The sequence below is a fragment of the Hypanus sabinus genome, chromosome 7 (assembly GCF_030144855.1).
Source record: "Hypanus sabinus isolate sHypSab1 chromosome 7, sHypSab1.hap1, whole genome shotgun sequence".
Classification (NCBI taxonomy): domain Eukaryota; kingdom Metazoa; phylum Chordata; class Chondrichthyes; order Myliobatiformes; family Dasyatidae; genus Hypanus; species Hypanus sabinus.
In genome coordinates this window covers 75,565,459-75,589,181 of record NC_082712.1, presented here as the reverse complement: position 1 = coordinate 75,589,181, position 23,723 = coordinate 75,565,459, and the positions used below count along the sequence as shown (strand labels likewise).

The 23,723-nt window shown below is 39.8% G+C and overlaps 1 protein-coding gene across 1 annotated transcript in view; it reads right to left on the bottom strand.

The window, feature by feature from the left end:
- Window positions 1-23,723, bottom strand: part of bnc2 (basonuclin zinc finger protein 2) — a 283,605-nt gene that overhangs the window by 6,532 nt on the left and 253,350 nt on the right. Inside the window, exon 6 of the mRNA XM_059976307.1 lies at window positions 7,487-7,513. Within this exon, the coding sequence (XP_059832290.1) occupies window positions 7,487-7,513 (27 nt within the window). The remainder of the gene's footprint in view (window positions 1-7,486; window positions 7,514-23,723) is intronic.

The following is a 23,723-nucleotide window of genomic DNA, read 5'->3' as shown; positions in this document are numbered from 1 at the left end:
CTGAACAACAAACATCTATTAACCCATTCTAGTAACAGATTAAAACTTATTGCTACTCATCTAGTTTACTGAGTAGGGGGAGGTGGAGGTATGTTGTGCTTTGTAAAAGTATTCAGCCCCACCTTTTATTCCCATAAATAAGCATTACAACCAGGGATTTTGAACAATTTTACTGAGAGTTTTAATTTGTGAATCACATGCTTCCTTTTTCCACAGTAGAGACCTAAAATCAGGGAAAATTATAAAACCTGAAAACCTAAAAACTCAGGAACTGATGCATTCAAAAATACTCATTCCTCTTTGCTCAGATGAATCACCTTTTGCAGTTATTACAGCCAGTGGTCTTTTTGCATAAGCTTCTATTAGCTTTGCACAACTTAACGGAGCAAGATTTATAAAATTGCTCAAGCTATGCCAGGTTAGTTGGGGAGTGGTGGTGGACTGCAATCAGCTAAGATTAAAACTCTGACTGGACCACTCAAGGACATCAATTTTTTTTTCATTTGAATCCTCTCCATGGTTGCTCTGGAACGTGCTCTGGGTAGTTGTCCTGCTGAAAGATGAACTTCCTCCCCAGTTTAAGCTTTCTGGGAGAGGCTAGCGGGTTTTTATCCAGGAGCTCTCTGTATCTAGCAGCATTCATCCTCCCATCAATCCTGAACAGGTTTCCAGTACCTGCTGCTGAAAAGCATCCCTTTTGCAAGATGCTACTTACACCATATTTTACAGTAGGGATGGTGTTACCTGGCTGATGCACGGTATTAGATTTACGCCGCACTTAGTGCTGAGGCCAAAATGTTCCACTTCAGTCTCATCCAACCACAAAACTTTCTTCTACAGTTTTACAATATCTTTCAAGTAATGCTTTGCAAAATTTTTATGGGCAAGAATTTGCCTTGCCTTGAATGCTCTTTTGACTTCATTTTGTTTTCGTCTGTTGAAAATCTACCATAGTGTTGGAACTTAGAGAGAGAGTGGGGTATTTATTCCTATGAATTCATTCAAAACAGATGATCCTCCAATGTTCTACTTGAACAAAATTGGTTGAGTTGGCAATATATTTCTGTATATTACACCTGAGGAAAGCTTGTATCATAATTACAAAAGGAATGAATATTTTTTCAGCCTCACAATTTTGGTTTTTAATTTTTAGTAGATTTTTGACTGGTTTGGGAATTTTTCTTTTGATTTGACATAAGACCATAACTCCCTAAGACATAGGAGCAAAATCAGATCATTCGATAGTCTGCTCTGCAAATTCTTCATGGCTGATCCATTTCCCTCTCAGCTCCATTTACCCACTTTCTACCAGTAACCATTTATGCCCTGACTAATCAAGAACTTATGAACCTTTTCCTTAAATACACCCAATGTTCTGGCCTCCACAGATGCATCAAGGATGCGGCAAGGAATCCCACAAAATCACCATTCTCTGGTTAAAGAAATTCCTCCTCATCCCTTTTCTGAATGGACGTCCCTCTAATCTGAGGCTCTGTCCTTTAGTCCTGCACTTCCCCACTATAGGAAGCACCTTCTCCTGATCCAATATACCTAAGCCTTTTAACATTCAATATGTTTCAATGAGATCCCTATCATTCTTCTGAACTCCAATGAGAACAGGACCGCTTATCAAGTGCTTCTCATATGCATAATAACCCTTTCATTCCCAGAATCATTCTCATAAACCTCCTCTGAACCATCTCCAATGTTAACACGTCCTTGCTAAGGGGCCCGAAACTGCTCACAATACACTGAGTGAGGCCTCAGCAGTGCTTTATAAAGCCTCAACATTCACACATTTATAGTTTAGTCCTCTCAAAATGAATTCTAACATCACATTTGCCTTCCTCACCACCAACCCAACCCGTAAGTTAACCTTAGGGAATCCTACATGAGGACTCCCAAGTCCCTTTGATCTCGGATTCTGAATTTTTCTCTGCTTGGAAAATAGTCTATGCTTTTATTCCTTCAACCTAAGTGTATGATGATACACTTCCTCACACTGTATTCCATCTGTCACTTCTTTGCCCATTCTCCTAATCTTTCTAAGTCCTTCTGCAGAATCCCTGCTTCCTCAACACTGCCTGCCCGACAACCTATCTTCATATCGTCCACAAACTAGGTCACAAAGTCATCAATTCTGCCACCCAAATCATTGACATGCAACATAAAAAGAAGCAAACTTTAAACCAATCCCTGTGGAACACAACTAGTCACCAGCAGCCAATCAGAAAAGGCTCCCGTTATTCTCACTCTTTTCCCCTTGCCAATCAGCCAATCCTAGTATCTTTCTTATAATACCATGGGCTCTTATCTTGTTAAGCAGCCTCACGTGCAGCAAGCACCTTGTCAAAGGCCATCTGAAAATCCAAGAACACAACATCCTTCTCCTTTGTCTACCCTTCTCGTTATTTCCACAAAGAATTCCACCAGGTTTGTCAGGAATGATTTTCCCTAAAGGAAGCCATGCTGACTTTAGCCAATTTTATCATGTTCCTCCAAGCACCCCAAAACTACATCCTTAACAATCAACTCCAACATCTTCCCAACCACCGAGGTCAGACTAACAGGCCTATAATTTCCTTTCTTCCGCCTCTCTCCCTTCTTGAAAAGAGGAGTGATATTTGCAAATTTCCAGTTCTCCAGACCCAAGCTAGAATCTGTTAACTCTTGAAAGATCATTACCAGTGCTTCCACAATCTCTTCAGCCACCACTTTCAGAACTCTGGGGAGTATTCAGTCCAGTCCAGGTGACTTATCTACTTTTGATGCTCATGACATGATGCACAATGTTTTGTAGATTAGTTCAAATATGCCACCTCAATATATTTTAATTTTAGAAAATGAGACAGTAAAATGTGAAGATAGTTGTGGGGGCTGAGTACATTTTTAAGGCACTGTAGGTGTTTGACCAGACCCATCCATGCTTTGGTTAAAGTGAGATGGAAACAAAAATGAATCATCAGAAAGGGTTATTAGTCACCTTCATGGTGTAGCTCAACCCACTGCTGAGATGAAGCATAGCATTTTCAGTCATTTGTATTATGTTGTACAAGTTCTGGTGAATAAATTAAATCAATTTGCTGCGTGAAAAATAAAACAAGTATGTGCTCCACAAGGGAACTTGAAAGCTCCTGGATGAACTTCGCCCTGTGCTTTGGAAATTGTTTTAACATTACAGAATCCCTTATATTAGTATAGATTTCATATTGGTTTGATTGTTTTTTTCTTGAGGTAGTGGTTGGTGGTGGTGGGGAGTGGATATTGAAAATTAAATAATCTACCTTGTTTACCTCTCTGAGGTGCAGTTGGGTGTTACTTGATTAGATTTGAATAAAAAGCAGTCAGTGCATTGCCTGGACAGGAAGCTGACTTGGAGAAGAGCTGGCGAAGAATGTGCAAGGACACAGAGAAAATGCTCAATATTGATCATGTTGACTTATGTTTAATGAACGGCTTTCTATTGGTCAAATAATCAATGTAATTGCACTTGCTTACTTCATTGCCTGCAAGTCATATTCTGTGAGACAGGGAGACCAATGCAACAAGTGTTATACGTATTTCAGCTGTCCCAATGATGTACAAGAGTAAATTATTTTTAATGCCAAACTGTGCAGAAGATAAGAAACAGAAGTAATATACTGAGGTACAGTGATGACTGGGTAGGGTCACAGAGGCATGCTTGGTCAGTTTGTTGTAGCTTCACTGCTACTGTGATATTTTACCCATGGTTGTTTAGGACTAGTCCATGTTAAGGCTTCTGATTATGAACGTAGCCCATTCTATCCTAGGGAAAGATTTTACACATACAATACAAACCCATTGGCCCCAATAAAACAGAATGGATCACAGTCAAACTGTGCTCTCTTCCGGGATTTTAAAAAGATGTCACAATTATGCAGAGGTCACTCAATACAACCTTGCACCTTCACAGATGTCCTGTGAGGAGAAATGGCAGCACTACTAGCATCTAACATACTTGAAATAGCTAGAATATTAGGAGTTACTATCCATCTTGTGGAACTTCTGAAGAAGGGTTTTAGCCTCTCTGTAGGTGCTGCCTGACCTGCTGAATTGCTTCAGCATCTTTTGTGTGTTGTGGAGCTCCAGGCTGGCTTTTGAAATGCAGCGTTTACAGGACACTTCTTTTATGATGTTTCAAATCCAATTCTGAATTGTGTTACACCTGCTCAGGGTCCACAAACTCCAGACAACTAGGTGATGTGCTGAGAGGGACTATTAATGTGCAGGGCTGTGTTTCTGCACCTATTGTCAGCTGTGAAACTCTCCTCATCTAATGCATTTGTATTGACATTCATTCAATTTGATGCTCCTTAATATTGTAACAAATCTCTCACCTGATGAGGGAGTAATGTAATAACTACCATGAATTCCAACTGCATTAATGCTCTGTTCAGGAGCTGATCAAAAGCATTGGTTCCAATTTACTAATGGAAGGCATCCTGGTCTCCCAAAGAAAACATTCAGCCACATGTAAAATCCATATTTGGAAAAGAAGAAACAAAAATGTTGAATAAATATGTCACCATGTGTCTTATCAAGCTGTGATACCAAAAATATCTCAGCAACAACTGCAAAATAATGTGGTACAGGAAATGGAGAAGCCTGATGCCCAACATTTGCTGGACCAGGAAGGCCAACCGGTAATATGAATAAATGTATTTCTCTTTCTTCTAGGATTGTGCAAACACTTCAGTGCCTGCAGGATTTCCATGTGTTTCCCAGGCTGTTATCACTGGAGGTTAGTTTGGTGTGATTCTGGTTCAATGGTCCAAACTTATTGTTGAACCTCCCAAGGAATTTCTGGTCAGCTGAGTTATTTCAGACCTTGCTTAGAACATTGTGTCTACCATTCCTGCTCTAAAATAGCAAAGGTAAGGAACTTCTTCCCCTTTCCTTTCCAGTCCTGATGAAGGGTCTCGGCCCAAAATATTTATCCCTTTCCATAGATGCTGCCTCACCTGCTGAGTTCCTCCAGCATTTTGTATGTGTTACTCTAAATTTCCTGCTTCTGCAGAATCTCTTGTGTTTTATGAAAGGGAAGGAAATACAAGTTTCCCTAATACCTGATCCTGAATGTGGAATAACAAATAAAGCAACTGATAAATTGTGATCTCCACCAACTTCTAACACACAGATGTGGCCTCCTGAATCCCTACTAGCCTGAAACGATGGAAAAATAATGATGGGACACTAACATCCAATGATCAGGCTCAAGCAATCAATCACAGGACAATAACTATGGAATATAAATACCCAATGATTGGAATACTGATGACAAGACACCAACTGCTACTAGTGAGACGTCAATAATGTGATATTAAGATCCAACAAGATGAGTGTCTCATTGCATCATCAAAGAGCTGGCTAATCATGGGTATTGAGGTAGTATGGGTATGCATTGTTGATGATGACAAGGTCCCACCAAGGAAACTTAATAAACAACAAGATACAGGACAATTTGGTAACTTAGATCCAAAACTTGATGATAGAAGGCAGAGTGTGATGATAGAGGATTGTTGTTTTGATTAGAAGTCTGTGACCAGTGGTGTAGGACATGGATCAATAATAGGACACTTGCTGTTTGTTACATACGTGAAGAATCTAGATGTGAAAATATAATGAGTAAGTTTACAGGTCACATGAATATTGGTGGTGTTGTTGACAGTGAGGAGGGTTATCTTCAAGGCCTAAATGATACTGGCCAATTAGTAAGATGGGCACAGATAAGAGATATGGAAAATGTGAGATGCTACATCTTAGGTGGATGAAAAAAGCTAGGAATATATACAATGGATAATAGGGCTCTAGGAAATATTTGAAGAACAGAGTGAGCTTTATGTATGTGTCCAAGGATTCTTAAGAGCAACAACACAAGTCATTAAGATGGTTGAAAAGACATATGAGATTCTTGACTTCACTAGCCAGAAAGTCGATACATGACCAGGATGAGTTATTGTACAGCTATATCAAGCAAACAGCACTGTATGGCTATGTAGCTGTACTGTCAAGGGTCATACACCATAGAAATGGTATGACCATATTGGCCTAGCAGATCATTGTTTCGACCAACCTGAATCTCATTTACTCATATTAGTTCTATAGTCTTCAATAACGCAACATTAATTTAAATATTTCAATCAATGCTTCTTAAATGTTGTGAGACTTCCATCTCTCCAGGCAGCAGACTATAGGTTTCAACCACCCTCTATGTTAAAGAAATTCCCTTTCAGATCTTAAACCTTCCTTTCACCCTCTTATACCCTTCGGTTTTTGATGACCCTATCATGAAAAAAAGAACTTTGTCTATCCTTTTCTTAATTTCCTATGACTATCAGATACCTCTCAGCCTCCTCTACTCCAGGGAAAACAGAGCCAGCCTAACCAGTTATTCCTTTTAACTGTAATGGTCTAATCCAGGCAACATACTGAAGAATCTCTTGTTCAGCCTCTCGTGTACAATTACATTGTTTTCTATAACATGGTGACCAGAATTGCACAATACTCTTGAGGTGACCTGGACCCTATGTTTTATAAAGCTGTGACATTACATCCCAACACTTATCTTCCATGGCAAATGAAGGCATGCATCCCATATGCCTGCTTCTCCATCTTATCCACCAGGCTGCCACCTTCAGGAACCTCATAAACCTGTATCCCAAGATCTTTGTGTTTACTGAGACTGCCTGGAGAGCCATACTGTCAGAAGGGCAGTACTGATTGAGCAAGCAATCTCAGTAGTATGTCTTTGAGCAAAGTTTGTAAAGGCAATATGTGCTTCCTCAAAACAATTGGCAATCACTGTTTCCAATAAGAGCAGGGGGGTTCGCCACTGCCTTGAAAATATTCCTGGTTTCCTTACAGGGAACAGTTCCGGCAGCAAAATGGCTGGCATCAATTCCCAGCAAATAGTGACTGATCTTGGAACTGCAGAATTGAATTGAAATGGACACAGTAATCGGAAGGATGTGAGAAGGGGGAATAGGTGATGTGGGCATTGAAAGGGAGATAAGCTCAAATTTAGATTGTGCATCAGCTCGCACAGCTTCTCTGGAATGATGATGATCATATCAGCACAGGGTTCAGAACTGGCAGGTGAGGGCTCTGAAAGTACAGGAAGCTTGAATAAATGATTGTTAATGATAGACATCCCTTCAAGTAACTGGAATATCAACATTCTTGAGCCCAGAGTCCAATTGCAATTCATTTTTTTATTACAAACGGCAGTTTTTGGATTAGCGTTCTTAACCTGCTCATTATGTTAACAATCAATTAGAAGGTATTTGTGAACCAGTTGGATCTGTTTAAGTATACGGTATGTAATAAATTAAAAGCATACTTTATGTACCATTTTAACACACTAGTATTAATTGTACACTGATGAGCACATGCAAGTATTTCAGAAACTAGTTTACAATTTCACAATAAACTACAGCAGCTTGTAAGTTTAGTAAATGGTTTATACCTGAGTGGTATTCTGTGTACGAGATGCCTGAGAAATGGGTTGTGTAAAAGAAAGAAAGAAAAATTAGTTCTGTTTTCAGTCACATAACAAACCAGGAAACTAGTGCGTTCACAATCAGAAACGGAACATGTCAATACTTTTAGAAAATAAAATCGGGTCCCATTCTTGTACCAAGCAAAGACCAAGTCAAATTCAAAACGAGAGAAAAGTCCTAACCCGCTTAGACTCCAAGGGAGATGGCCTGTGAAATTTAGGGGAAAATCTGTGAGGTTAATAAGTTAGCTCAGTTCTTTTATTTTAGCAAACTTGGCTAGGACCTCACCTTCAGGCCTCTTTTTCTGCTTAGAATAATCTCCCAGTGTAAGAAACTCATCAACAAAGCATAAGCTCCTTTTTCTAAGAAGACAACAGTGTTCTTGAGAACGTTACAGGAGAAAGAATTGACTCACTTCGATGAAAGTCAAAGATAGAGTCAGACTGCGCAATATCAGGCCCTTCTGCCCATCAAATCCATGCCAACCACCCTGGATCCATTGCAGTAATTCTATGCTATCCATGTTTACATTCTGCCCACATTCTGATTACCTCCCCCTACCCCATCCAAGATTCTAGGTGTCACCTCCACATGAGGTGCAATTTATAGTGGCCAATTTACCTTGTGATCAAGTCACAAAACTATGAGATTTACATCCGAAAAAGGAGAAGTGGGGAGGCTGTTGGTCGTGCAATTTTAAATAGTCACTGAGGATGGATCAACTCAAACATCAAAAAGGGTGAACAAAATCTGTAATGAAATACATCCTCACATTTATTTATTAAGTGATGTAGTTCACCAGTGTAAACTCAAACCCCAGTGTTCCTTTTCCAGCCAGGGATTTGTCCTGTTCAAATCCTTCTCTTATCTACTTTACTGCAATATCTAAAGAGGACAACACTCTTCCAAAAAATCTACAATAAAACAATATAATGTTAGCTTGATTTAAGAAAATGCAGTTTGGACTGGTTGGTGGCTTTGCATGTCACCACAACCATCTTTGTTTGAACTGAGTGCAGACCTGAGACATCAAAGTCTCATATCTCCAGTAAAATATTTTCACTGTTAATAAAGTAGGACTATCATTTACGTCCATATTCTCCCCCTCCCACTTCAAAAATAATTTCCTCAGTTCAGTAGAGTTTTAAAGCTAAAAGAGCCAAAACACATCCACAATTAAACACACACAAAATGCTGGAGGAACTCAGCAGGTCAGGCAGCCTCTATGGAAATGAATAGATTGTCAACGTTTCAGGCCAAAACCCTTCTTCTGGAATGAGAAGGAAGGGGAAATTCCCAGAATAAAAAGGTAGTGGGAGGGAAGGGAGACTAGCTGGAAGGTGATAGGTGAAGCCAGGTGGGGGGGGTGTGGGGGTGGGGGAAGGTCCTGTCATATTCCTCCTTCTCCAGCTCTTGACCTTTCCCATCCACCTGGCATCACCTATCACCTAGTTAACCTCCCTCCCTGGGAGCCCTACCTTTTTATTCTGGGAATTTCCCCTTCCTTCTCAGTCTTGAAGAAGGGTCTCAGCCCGAAACATTGGCTGTCTATTAATTTTCATAGATGGTTCCTGATCTGCTGAGCTCCTTCAGCATTTTGTGTGTGCGTTGCTTTGGATATCCGACATGTGCAGACTTTCTTGTGTCCACAATTAAACACAGATCAGAATCACTTGGCAAGTCTGCTATTACAAACCACAAAATGACAACAGGAAAAACCATAGTTCCCTTTCACACAACACTTTCAACATAATAAAAATTTTCAAGATGCTTCACAGAAGCATTTCCTAAACAAGTGCTGAGACACAAGAGGCAATTCAAGAGAAAGTGGCCAAAACTTTAGCAGAATTTTATGGAAGAATAAGAGGATTGGTGAGGCAGGAAGTTTCAGGAAGGGATATCCCAGGATTAGAGCAAAGACGAGGAAGAAGGTTGGGGCATTTAAATGATCAGGAGGCAGAAATTGAAGAAGTCAAGATCCTTTCAGGATGACCATCAACAGAAAGGTAAGAGAAAGAGATAGAAAAAAAACAAATTAAAACATCACAATTGTTTGGCAATGAATGCACTTCGAATGCTGTGACAGTGATGAGGGAGTTTTACTCTGAATGGACTGTGTGTGATCCATGAATGATTCACATTAATCTGAATTGCAATAGTGAAACAATTCTGGCTCCTTTTACACCTGACAGTTTCGATCATGCTAGAATTATTATTTTGTTCATTTAAAAATGATTAGGTAGGAATGATTAAATGGCCAAGTTAAAAATAAGAGTCTGAATTTATCATTCAGGGGTGAATTCAAACTTCACCAGCAAATAATTAAATAAATCCCCAAATCTTTAAAAAAATGTAGAAAGTGATAAAAACACAACAAATTGATTCATGTCTTTCCAGGAATTAAACTTACTGTTTCTGAGCAAGGTTAAATATGATTCCAATATGGTTGGTTTTACTGGGCTTTGTAAAATAATATTATTAATATTATAATAATATTATAATATTGTTAATAATAATAATAATAATAATAATAATAATAATAATAATATTAGCCTTGCAATCAACATTCACTTTCTGTAAAATAAGCATTTCAAGCAAGTCCTTAGGGAGCAGGATCACATGATTAAATAATAAATAATTTTGGGTTGGTTTGTGTTGAATTGACTGGAATCTGGGAATCTCCACTTCCTTCATGTTGTTTGAGAAAGACTTTGGAAGTGGAAATGGGTAACTCGTATAGCTATGAATGCATATTGGTTGTTCTAGGTTAAAATCATTCTACAGTTGAGGTTCCACCTACTGTTTCTATAAAAAAAGAACTCAAAAACATTTCTTCTGGGATAAGTTCATAACTGAGGCTTATTCAAATTACAAATTTTGACTTTAGTGATAACTGCCTCAACATCCAGAGCGTTGACAGAGAGTCTCAGCAAGCAGTGATTCCCTTATTTAAAGAGTTCCAAAAGTGAGAGCAGAACATTGTTGACCTCTGAATGAGTGTCTAGTACAAGGCAACTTGCAGCAAAGGAAAGTAACTTAATGCTAGGGGTAACGTGAGGGCATTCTAACCTTCAAAATCAACATAGTTAAATACACCATATTCTCTTTCAGTTCTGTTTTTAATGTGCAAACATGCAAATAGCAAATTTATTCCTGTTGTCATATAGCTATAGTTCCTTGCAGGCAGCATAGTGGTGTAGCTGATATTCAGACTGCCAGAGTCTAGGCTCAACCCTGAACTCAGAGGCTGTCTGTCTGGAGTTTGCTCATTCACCTTGTGCCTGCATGGATTTTATCTGAGTGCTCCTGTTCTTTCCCACATGCCAAAGATGTGAGGTAGGTTAACTGGTCGTATGTGTGGATGAGTAGCCAGATCTATGAGAACGGTAGAGACTTGCAGAGAAATGGAATTAATTAATGTAATTGGGTGGTTGATGGTCCATGCTGACACTGTGAGCTGAAAAACCTGTTTATAACTTTATGACCTTCTATACTAATTATCATCAAAACCGTGTCAGGAAATCCTCAGAGCCACAGAATATTTGTAAATCCAGAAATTTCCCCAAATCAACCAAAACATATTGTCAAGTCTAATTTTAAATATTGTTTGTATCATAAGCTGGAATTCTGCCATATGTGTCAATCAGTAGCCCTTCCACCATCAGACTAGTTTCTTGCCAATTCCTGTGAATTCACTTTCTGGAGTTCTCAATCTACAGCTTTTCTGTACTATATTATGCAATGAATTTTACAATTTTAAAAACAGTACTTCCTACCAAAATTTTTAGCCCAAATTGCACCAAGGGAACAAAATTTACGGAGAAGGAATTGAACCAAGACGAGGATGGAAACCAAGAAACAGCCATTTCATGAGTCCAAAATCTGAATAAATCCTGGTAGACTGAGATAAACCACAATGAAATTTGTTCATCAAAGAGTCTAACAACATTGAAGTCACATTATTTTGCCAGCCAATTTCAGAGAATGGTGGGAAAACTCAGCAGGTCAGACAGCAACTGCAGGGAGCAGAACAGTTTTAGGTTTCAAGACAAGGACCCTTGAACGACTCCTGATTTTCTGTAACACAAGAGATTCTGCAAATCTGGAAATCCAGAGTTACACACACAAAATGCTGGAGGAACTCAGCAGACCAGTCGGCATCTGTAGAGGGGAATAAATAGTCAATAGTTTAGGCTGAGACCTTTCATCAAGATCAGATAAAGGAACCTTCATGAGTCCTGATGAAGGGTCTCGGACTGAAATGTGAACTATTTATTTCCTCCATCTATGCTGCCCAGTCTGCTGAGTTTCTCCAACATTTTGTGTGCGTTCCTCTGGATTATGTCTTCAAATTGCACCATCTGCTGTCTTTCTCCATTTTACTAATACAAAAGTTTCTATAACATAGCTAAGGCATGGAATTTGAGCTACTTCAATGAAACACAGTTGGATTAAAAAAAAGACCTAATTACCACTTACATTGCAGTCCAACAATATCCTACGGTGATCAATTCAGGCTCATATACCAGCCTCCACAGCCCAGGGCATGCCCTTTTCTCACTGTTACCATCAGGAAGGAGGTACAGAAGCCTAAAGACACACACTTAGCGATTCAAGAACAGCTTCTTCCCCTCTGCCATCTGATTTCTAAATGGACATTGACATAGGATTTTTGTAGCTTTAGATTCCAGCAATTGTAGTTTCTTGTTTCTTCACACAGATTATACCATGGTCAGGATCAAACCCAGAATATTTGAGCTATGATGCAGCATTTCTAACTGTTGTGTCACCATGCCATCTCAATATAGTACCTTAAGACTTTATTAAGAAGTACACTTTAACAAAGATGGGAGAGTAAACTGGAGCAACAGTGCTCTCTTCAATGGTGTGATGAACTTTAGGTTTGATTCCCAGTTCCCGGTTCCTTACTCAGGGAATATAGAGAGGCTTGGATCACTCAGACAATTGAGGAAGATCAAGGGAATGAGCAATAGAGGAAAGAATGGCTCAAAGAGGGAAGGAGATGGGACATTATAGTGAGGGAATGTGAGAATGGACCAGCTGAGGACTGTAAGGTGAAAAAAGAATATTTCTCCAAAAGGAGAAGAGAGTTAGGTGGTGACTAGGCGATGGTGGGTACATACTTAACTACACAATCAGTAAAGATTATACTGGGTTTATACTCCATACATGCAAGAGATGTAATAGGAATTACAAAATAAAGCAATTTCAGCCCCAATAGTAGAATTACACCATCAGTGTAGATTATACAAATGACACTTATTCTATAACCGTATAACAATTACAGCACGGAAACAGGCCATCTCGGCCCCTTTAGTCCGTGCCGAACGTTTACTCTTACCTAGTCCCATCTCCTGCACTCAGCCCATAACCCTCCATTCCTTTCCTGTCCATATACCTATCCAATTTTTTTTTTAATGACAATATCAAACCTCCCTCTACCACTTCTACTGGAAGGGCATGACGATGAATGCTGCACAGTATGTTCTTGCTATTGTATATTACCCTGAAATGCAGAGTTTGTAGCTTTTTGCAACATGAAACAGGTTCAAGAAATGTTGTACTATTTAATTCTACGGTCCAGGGTTTCTATTGTTAGATTATAAATAAACATTTAAGTTGGTAAAACAGGAATTGCTGCAAACTGCTATTGTTTTCTTTCTTTCAAAGAGACAACATATGATAAGTATAAATTAAAGAAGAAAATAGCAGTCAATTAAATCTGCTTTAAAGTGGAAAACAAAAATCATTTACACTGGTCACGCGCACACCTCCTTCACCAGTCAAATTACTCACTTCAAGATAAGCTACTGTTAAACCCTTATGGGGTTTAACTAATTTACAGCACAGATACTACATGTCTGTTATAATAACAGGTAGGATGTATTGGGGTCGACCATTTATCAGAATTAGAGTTCTTTTCTCAATTGGCAGTGAATTATGCTGCCTACACCATTCCTTCACCATCAGCAACGCAGCCCCTCATGGCCTAAAATGTGGCATTGCAAAAGACTGACATTCTTCCTTTGTCAGGGAAAAGGAGTGGGGGTGGAGATGGTGGCTGCGGGGAGGGGAGGGATGGAGTCTCTGGAGGAGCTCAAAAAATGCTTCACTGAGGAAATATGGTACTAATCGCCCAGCTCTTGACTGTTAATCATTTTCACACTTCTCCACAGCTGACAAGCAGGGCCACTTGTTCACAGAGTTAATTATGTACATATGAAGATCTAACAAATCACAAAACATAAACCAAAAAAGAAAAGACAGGTGGCAAATTACCGGAGGATAAGACATGTAAAAAGGCAATGCTTTTTGATTCTTTAGCTAATATTCAAACTTAAGTTAAATATCACCCTGATTCTGCATATATTTTTTGTTCCAGCGAAAATACATGGTGTGTCTCTTAAAGGAATATGAGCTATCACACTATGCTTATAGTAATGAGTTATAGTTAGGATAAATAATTTGTTATATTATTGATATATTTTAGACTCACTCCCAACTCTTTTTGATTTATTTGATAGTATTTTCTACTTTTTGTTCAGCAGACCAGTTCCCTGAAACAGCGGCTCTTACATAAAATGAAGGCAGAGTTCATGCAGATTAATAGAAGCAACACACACAAAATGCTTGAGGGACTCAGTAGGCCAGAGGACATCTATGGAAAAGAGTAAACAGTTGAGGTTCCAGGCCAAGGCCCATTATTGGTACTGAAACATCTCAGCCCGAAATGTCGGCTGTTTACTGTTTTCCACAGATGCTGCCTGACCTGCTGAGTTCCTCTAGCATTTTTTGCACGGTGCTTTGGATTTCCAGCATCTGCAGATCTTCTCATGTTTAAGAATATAAGTTTGACTGTGATAGGAGGCTGCATTAATGGGTTGCTCTTGCTTCATAACTACTTTGAAAAAGTATGTTGTACAATGCTATTAGACGAGAGCATTCAGGATTAAACATAGAAACATAGAAAATAGGTGCAGGAGTAGGCCATTGGGCCCTTCGAGCCTGCACCGCCATTCAGTATGATCATGGCTGATCATCCAACTCAGAACCCTGTACCTGCTTTCTCTCCATACCCCCTGATCTCTTTAGCCACAAGGGCCATATCTAACTTCCTCTTAAATATAGCCAATGAACCGGCCTCAACTGCTTCCTGTGGCAGAGAATTCCACAGATTCACCACTCTCTGTGTGAAGAAGTTTTCCCTCATCTCTGTCCTAAAAGGCTTCCCCTTTATCCTTAAACTGTGACCCCTCGTTCTGGACTTCCCCAACATCGGAAACAATCTTCCTGCATCTAGCCTGTCCAATCCCTTTAGAATTTTATATGTTTTAATAAGATCCCCCCTCAATCTTCTAAATTCCAGTGAGTATAAGCCTAGTCGATCCAGTCTAAACTGGTGCGGATTGTTCTCAAATAATAAACAAGTTCCATTTTCACAAATGTTCTGAAGTTAATTTTGTCCCTAACTTAGAAGACACATAAAACCACTCAATATGATTACCAGAAAATTACAATGAATCAAGAGCACATTTAAAGTGATAAGAAAGAACAATTACTAAAGATAGACAGAGAGGACGCTAGTTCTGTCATTTGTAAGAACGATTGCATGTGTGTGCATCAACTTTTGAATATAATAAAATTATGGAGTTGACACCATAGGAGAGTCCATAAGCCAGTTGATCATAACTTTAGGATAGCCTGTAGTGGAGATACTTGAGAGGTGTACTATTACACAGAACCCAAAAGCATACGGTAAGAAATTATTAATCCAACATTCAAACGCAGCAACTTTTAAAAAGGATGCAAGGTTGGAGTGCTGCTGTTGAGATCAAAGTGTGGACTTGAGTGAGCAGGGTGCGTGGTGATCGGGATAAGGAAGCTAGAGGTGATGGGTTAAGGGTGAAAGGTGAAACATTTAAGGGGAACATGAGGGGGAACTTCTTCACTCAGAGGGCTGTGAGAGTGTGTAACAAGCTGCCAGGGCAAGTGGTGCATGGAAGCTCGATTTCAACATTTAAGAGAAGTTTGGATAAGTACATAGATGGTAGGGTTATGGAGGTCACTGGTCCTGGTGCAGGTTGACGGGAGTAGGCAGTTTAAATTGTTTGGCACAGACTAGATAGGCCAAAGGGCCTGTTTCTGTACTGTACATTTCTATGGCTCTATGACTCTAAGCTGGGCCAGTGATATGGGACATCAGGGTCATTTCCAGTGCCATTGATTATAGTTGTGGGAGGCGTGCCCAGCTGCAGCTCTTGTCACGCCTGCCAGTTACAGCTGTGATGAAACACACAGCAGAGCATTCAGGGAGTGAAAAATGCAGCAGATAATACATTTAGTGAGTTGGCCATGGAACAAAATGAGGGGAGATGGGTGACTTCCAGGAAGAGTAGTAAGTGCACAAAGGTTCCATCTCAGACAGGTATATGGTTTTGGATGCCATTGGGAGGGTGGAGGGGTTGTTAGGAACTCCAGTATTCTATTGGCTTATTAGGAACATGAAGCTGGCCAGAGAAAGAGGCCACTTGGTGGAGTTAGGAGCTGTCGGCAAGACCTGCATCTGCAGTATACATTCGTGTCTATATTCATCAAAGAGAAGGATGTGAAGAACAGTGAGTTCAGAGAGTGGTACAGTGATAGTTTGGCATGTATGTCAGTATTACAGAGTTGTTAAGAAGGTGAGTTATTGGGTGTGTTGGAATACATATAGGCTTGTCAATATATCATAAGACAGGAACACAAAAAGCTGGAGGAATTTGGTGGGTCAGGCAATATCTATGAAGGGAAATGGATAGTCAGTATTTCAGGTTATGACGCTTCATCAATCCAGAATGTTGACTCTCTGCTTTGCTCCCTAGATGCTACCTGACCCACTGAGCTCCTCCAGATTTTGTTACGTTGCTCCAGGTTTCACTTTTGTGTCTATATGTTTGTAAAGTTGGACGAGATCTATCCCAGAAAACCATGGGAAATAAGAAAGAAGATTTCAGGTACCCTGATGGATATTTTTGCATCTTCATTAGCCATTGTTGAGATACCAAATCCTGTAAATTCTTGCAAAGAACTGAACCTCCGGGTTATGGTAACATGTTCTGTATGTATATGGATAATAAACTTACTTTACTGGAAAACTGGAGGATAGTGAATACTTAATTCCAGTACTTAACAAGGGCAGTAGTGAGCATCTTGGTAACTATAGGCCAGTGAATCTTACATCAACGCAAGGGAAGTTATTGGACAAAATTCTCAGAGTCAAGATCTATGTACATTTTTAAAGACAGGAACTGTGTCAGTAAGACTATGAGTTGCAGAAGATCCATCTCACTGAATTAAACCTTTTGAGGAACTGATAAAGGAGATTGATGAAGGCAGGGTAGTGGATGTTGACTATAAGGACTTTATAAAGGCATTTAACAAGGTCCCTCAAGGTAGCTGGTCCAAAGGTTAAGGCACATGCAATCCAAAGCAAGCTGGCTAATTTGAACCAACATTTATTTGACAAGAGAAGGAAGAAGGTGGTGGTGGAGGATGATTTTCTGATTAGAACTCTGAGATTAGTGCTGTACCACAGGGTTGGTGTTGGGACCTTTCTCTTTGCAATATATATTGGCTTTGATGTGAATGTAGAAGGCGTAATTAATAAGTATTGGACAATGAAACTTAATCCTGATATGTACAAGGTGATGTAAGGTATTGTTATGGCATATTCTGGAGTTAGGGTATATAGCAAATATTAACTTCAACAGTAACCGATCTTCAGACATGAACATGGATTGTAAAATGAACTTAAAATGCAGCTCTGAACAATAGCTTTACTGGAGCTGTAGACTGGAGTTGATTGCAAACCAGACAATGCTGATTAACATTCATTTTGGGTGTCTGGAGGGCATGTGTGAAAACTATATGTAATTCAAAGGAAGCACTGCAGATACATTGTGGCTATAGAATTGCCCTGCTGTTACCTTTAATGTTAAGCATATGGAAATGTCATGTAATATTGGGTCAGGAGGCTTCTTCCTCCAAGGGCATCTCAATATGATGCCTGCTACTTGTTTTTATTGAATAAAACTCTTCTATATCCACTAGCTTCAGTGTCTCTCCAGTGAATGTGTTCATGTTACAACTGGTATATATGGTAAATGGGCACTACAGAAGGTTGATGAACAGAGATATGGGGGGAGGGTTCCTAAATGAGCCATGATGGAAGGCTGCAATGGATTCAATGGCCTGAAACCTTGATTCTGCTTCAATGTATTATGGTCTTAAGTCAATACTTCACTGAAGGTGGCAAAACAGATTGATAACATTGTGAAGGAGAAATATAGCATGCTTGCCTTCATAGGTAATGGCACAGAATACAAGAGCTGGAATGTAATATTATAACTTAAAATACTAGTTAGGCTGCACTCAGAGTATTGTGTGTAATTTCAGGTGCCATGCTGTAGGAAGAATGGTATTCTGCTGGAGGGAGTGCAGAGGAGATTCACCAGGATACCCCCAAACAGTAGTAAGGACAGCATCTACAAACTGTAACAAGAGATAGAAAATGCATGTAAAAAGGACAATGTTACAATAGTCATGGGGGATTTTAATATGCAGGTAGATTGGGAAGATCAGGTTGGTGCTGGATCCCAAGAGGGGGAGTTTCTAGAATGCCTACAAGATGGCTTTTTAAAGCAGCTTGAGGTTGAGCCCACTAGGGAATCAGCATATTCTGGATTGGGTGTTGTGCAATGAACCAGAATTGACTGGAAAGCTAAAGAAAAAAAACCACTTAGGGTTCTTTTAGTGATCATAACATGATCAAATTCACCCTGAAATTTGAGAAGGAGAAGCTAAAGTCAGATGAGTCAGCGGAGTAAAGAGAATTACAGAGTTATTTTTGGCCAAAATTGATTGGAAAAGAACACTGGCAGGGATGATGGCAGAAACGCAATGGCTGGAATTTCTGGAAGCAATTCATAAAGCATCAGGATATATACATCTCAAAGAAGAAGATGGATTCTGAAGCCAAGATGACACAATTGTGGCTAACAAGAGAAGTCACAGTCAACATAAAAACCAAAGAGAGGGCATATAATGGAGTAAAAATTAATGGGAATTTAGAGGAGTGAGAAGCTTTTAAAAACCAACAGAAGACAACTAAAAAGTCATTAAGAGGGTAAAGATAGAATACATAAGTAAGCTAGCCAATATTATTAAAGAGGACACCAAAAGTTTCTTCAGATACCTAAAGTGTTAAAAGAGAGGCAAGAGTGGATATTGGACCACTGGAAAACGATGCTGGAAGAGGTAGTAATGGAGGACTAGGAAATGGTGGATGAACTGATATATATTTTGCATTAGCCTTCCCCATGGAAGACTCTAAGGGTGCGGTGGAAGTTCCAGATGTCAAGGATCATGAAGTGTGTGAAGTTACCATAACTAGGAAGAAGGTTCTTGGGAAACTGAAAGGAGTGAAGGTCACCTGGACCAGATAGTGTACAGCACAGGGTTCTGAAAGAGGTGGCTAAAGAGATTGTGGAGCATTAAATGATCTTTCTTCAAGGATCACTAAGTTCTGGCATGGTTCCGGAAAACTGGATAATTGCAAATGTCAATCCACTCAGCAAGAAAGGAGAGAGGCAGAAGAAAGGAAATTATAGACCAGTTAGTCTGACCTTAGTAGTTGGGAAGATGTTGGAGTTGATTGTTAAGGATGTGGTTTCAGAGAACTTGGAGGCATATGATAAAATAGGCCATAGTCAGCATTGTTTTCTCCGGGGAAAATCTTACCTGACAAATCTGTTGGAATTCTTTGAAGATATAACAAGCAGGATAGACAAAGGAGAATTGGTTAACATTGTGTACTGGGATTTTGAGAAGGCCTTTGGCAAGGTAACACACATGAGGCTGCTTAACAAGTTACAGGCCCATGGTATTACAAGAAAAAATCTAGCATGGATAAAGCAGTGACTGATTGGCAGGAGGCAAAGAGTGTGAATAAAGAGAACCTTTTCTGGTTGGCTGCCAGTGACTAGTGGTGTTCCACAGGGGTCTGTGTTGGGACCAATTTTTTTTACGTTATATGTCATTGATAGAAATAATGGCTTTGTTGAAAAGTTTACAGACAATATGAAGTTAGGAGGAGCGGTGGTAGTTTTGAGGAAGTAGAGAGGCTACAGATTAGGAGAATGGGCAAAGGAGTGGCAGATGGACTACAGTGTTGTGATGCACTTTGGTAGAAGAAATGAAAGGGTTGATATTTTTCTACATGGAGAGAAAAAACAAAAAAAAACTGAATGGCAAACAGACTTGGGAGTCCTTGTGCAGGTTTCCCTAAGGGTTAATTTGCAGGTCAACACTGTGGTAAGGAAAGCAAATGCAATGTTAGCATTCATTTCAAGAGGACTAGAATACAAAGTAAGGATGTAACATTGAGACTTTATAAAGCACTAGTGAAGCCTCATTTAAGAGTATTGTGAGCAGTTTTGGGCCCCTTATGGGTGTGGAATTGATGTGCTGAACCTGGAGAGGGTTCAAAGGAGGTCCATAAAAATGATTCCAGGATAGAATGGCTTGTCATATGAAGAGTGTTTGATGGCTCTGGGCCTGTATTCACTAGAATTCAGAAGAATGAGAGAAGACTTCATTGAAACGTATCGAATGGTGAAAGGCTTAGATACAGTGGATGTAGAGAGGATGTTTCCTGTGGTGAGAGAATCTAAGACCAGAGGACTCAGCTGCAGAATAGAAGGGCATCCTTTTAGAATGGAGATGAGGAGATGGAAACAAGTACAGTTTTTACATTTAAGGAGCATTTTGTTGGTACTTAAATAGGTAAGGCATAGAAGGACACAGTCCTAATGCTTGCAAATGAGATTAGAGTTAATAGCCATTAAAATGTCAGCATGGATATCACGGCCTAAAGAGACAGCTTCTGTGCTACTTGACATTCTGAGTCTGATTCTATACTCTATGCAATATTTTACATGTCTTATAAATATTAAAATGTTGTATATCTTACAACCCTTCAGAGAAGTCCAACCAAAACATCGATAGCACCACAGTCCACAAACTCCCACATTATGTTTTGAAGAGGAAACAGACAGAAACAACAAAGGGAATGAAAATTCCTGCATTTCCCTCTGTTTCATTTGGAATGCAGCACCGTATATTAAGGACAAGCTTGCAGGTTACAAAGCAATTTTACCATTCTGGTAGATCTTAGACTTCCGGACTTCTGTGGGTTGATTGTATTTGACCTTGATTCACACCTTAATAAGCTTTGCTCTCCTCAAACAGATAGCTTGGCACTGATATGTTACTGGAAGCCTGCATGCATTAGCCCTTGAAACATGAGGGAATTGCAGGTGCAATTAACTCTAAAGAACAAGCAATCAACAGCACTGTTAGGAACCATGTGGGTCCTCTCTCTGAAGCCCATGACTGTCTTTAAACGGATTTATCTGATTTTTCATTTCTCCCACATACCCATCAGTGACACTGAACAAATATTCTTTTAAACTTTGCAACATAGTTTATATATCATATGAAAACTTATGTAACTACGATTATGGAACTATCAGTTCCATCTCTGCTCAGCCCTGCAAGTAGTTTCACTGTCAGCTGCATGCAATATGCTTCCATTTCCTGTCAGAGGAATTCTTGATGCTGAAATCACCCATGCTGAGCTCAAACAATTGCTACAACTGAATAAGTGTACGGACACTGGTTAAATAGAAGTAATATTTTTAAATTGTGTTGTCCTATGCATGTCTCTATCCCCCAAGCTGTGATTAAAACAAACAGCACGTGTCATTAAGCCATTCCACTTCTTCACATAACGAACAGAATTGCAAAGGGACACAGCATAGAAAAAGGCCATCAACCCATCAACCAACCACCCATTCACCCCAATCGTGTATTGGTTCTCTTTTTTATTCTCCCCACATTTCCATCAACTTGCCCCAGATTCCACCACTCACCCGCACACTAGGGGCAATTTGTTGCAGCCAACCAGCACATCCCTTGCACGTAGGAAGAAACTGGAGTACCTGGAGGAAACCCACTCAGGTACCGAGAGAATCCGTAAGCTGCCGACGGCCAGCACCCAAGGTCAGCATTGAACCTGGGTTTTTGGCACTGTGAGGAAGCACTGCTACTAGCTGTATCACTGTACTGCATCTAACAAATGGTTGGCAGTCTTTGTGGGAGGTTGACCATTGGCTCACAATCTCTGAGCACTGTCTGGCTAGAGAAGATGCTCCTGAATTCTTCACTGGATTTATCACTGATAGTCCGAGTTCATTTCTTTCCAAAGACACAGATGAAGAGACTCAGAGTTATACAGAATGGAAACAGATTCCTCAGCCCAACTTGTCGATGCTGACCATGATGCCTTGCTCTGCTAAACCCATATGCCTGTTCTTGACCCATAGCTCTCCAAACTTTTTCTTTTCATGCACTTTCCAAAATGATTTTTAATGTTATAATTGTAATTGCCTCTGGCAGCTCATTCCATACACCCCCCCCCCCCCCCCACCTACCCTGTGCGTGAAAATCTTGCCTGGTTGATCCCTTTTATATCTTTCTGCTCTCGCTTTCAACCAGTCACAGACTGGGGGATAGACATGTCAGATGACACAATTAAAACTGTGAAACTTCAGTGTCCATACAATTACTCAGCTGAGGCAATTGATTATGCTCGATCAAGTTCTATAGAATCTCCTTCCATGCAGAAAGGCCTGTGATAATCTACCCTATCTTTGCCTCTATAAGGTCTTTACTTAGCCTCCTTCGCTCCAGGGCAAATCCTTCCAGTCTATCCAGTCTCTCCTTGTAACACAAGCCCTCAGTCCTGACAATATTCCTGCGAGACTGTACTGCTAGAATTTAGGATTTAAAAAAATGTGAAAGGAACTCAGCAGATCATACAGCATCTGTAGGTTGTCGATGTTTCAGGTGAAGACCTTGCATTGCCCTTCCCTGATTTTTTTTTTGTGTGCACTCTCCAGCTTTATCACATCCTCCAGTTTTCTGGTATCTCACACCCATGACCAATAAATCTCTACCGGGCTCCAGATATATATTGCCTTGCTTTCAGCATAACGTCTTCGGATATATATAGTCAGACCTCACTGATTTATCCATCTTCATGTGACCATCAACACTACCTTCTCTACAATGACAATATGATTCAGTGATCACATCAGAGAGCGTAGTGAATTCTATCAGAGATTTACTGCCGTTCCTGTCCTTGTCCATGCTGAATATAGATGAAAGGAACTCATTTCAGATCTTACCCATCTCCATGACTCCACACACAGGTAACCACCACACTGAGCCTTAAGGGGACTTATTCTCTCCTTAGTTACAATTTTGCTCTTAGTTTATTTACAGTATCTTTTAGAATTCTCCTTTCCATTATCGGCCAGGGTTATCTCCTTTTTACCCTCCCAATTTCCTTAAGTTTCCTCAAGGATTCACCTGATTCCAGCTCCTACACTGGCATATGACTCCATTTATATGTAGCAACACTATGAACACTTTGAACTAAAATAGATTTCTGCTTTTTTGTTCTAATTGTGTTCTTTTTTTTGTAAAAATAGTAAGTTTTACATAGTTTACATTTTCCTTGTGAATGTTGTTTATATAATGTTACGTGCCAGTGATGCTACTGCAATGTTTTTCGTTACACCTGTACATATGACAATATACTCATCTTTGCCTTTTCCTGACCAGAGTCTCAACCAGAGGTCTTCAATCCTGCCAGAGACCATGCATCACCTTCCTTGGAATCTTTTTTTTGTGCCCCTTCTAGTTTCCAGATTCATGCTGGCCCTGAATTATTCCCATCTCACTGTTAAAAGCCTCCTACTTACATCAATCAGCCTTTTCCAATCAAGTTCCCAGTCAAAGTCAAGTCTATTGTCATATAGACAATTACATGTATGATGTACATATATATGATATACCTTGCTGATACTGAGGACTTTATAACATGTGTACCAGCCCTATCTTCTTCCATAATTATACTAAAACATATTGAATTATGGTCACTGCCCTGAAAGTGTTCCTTCAATGACACATCAGGTATATATCCAATTAATTTTCTAAGAAGATGTTGAATGTTGCCCCCTCTCTAGTATGGGCTATCAACATATTGGTTCAGAAAACTTTCCTGGAGACATTGAATGT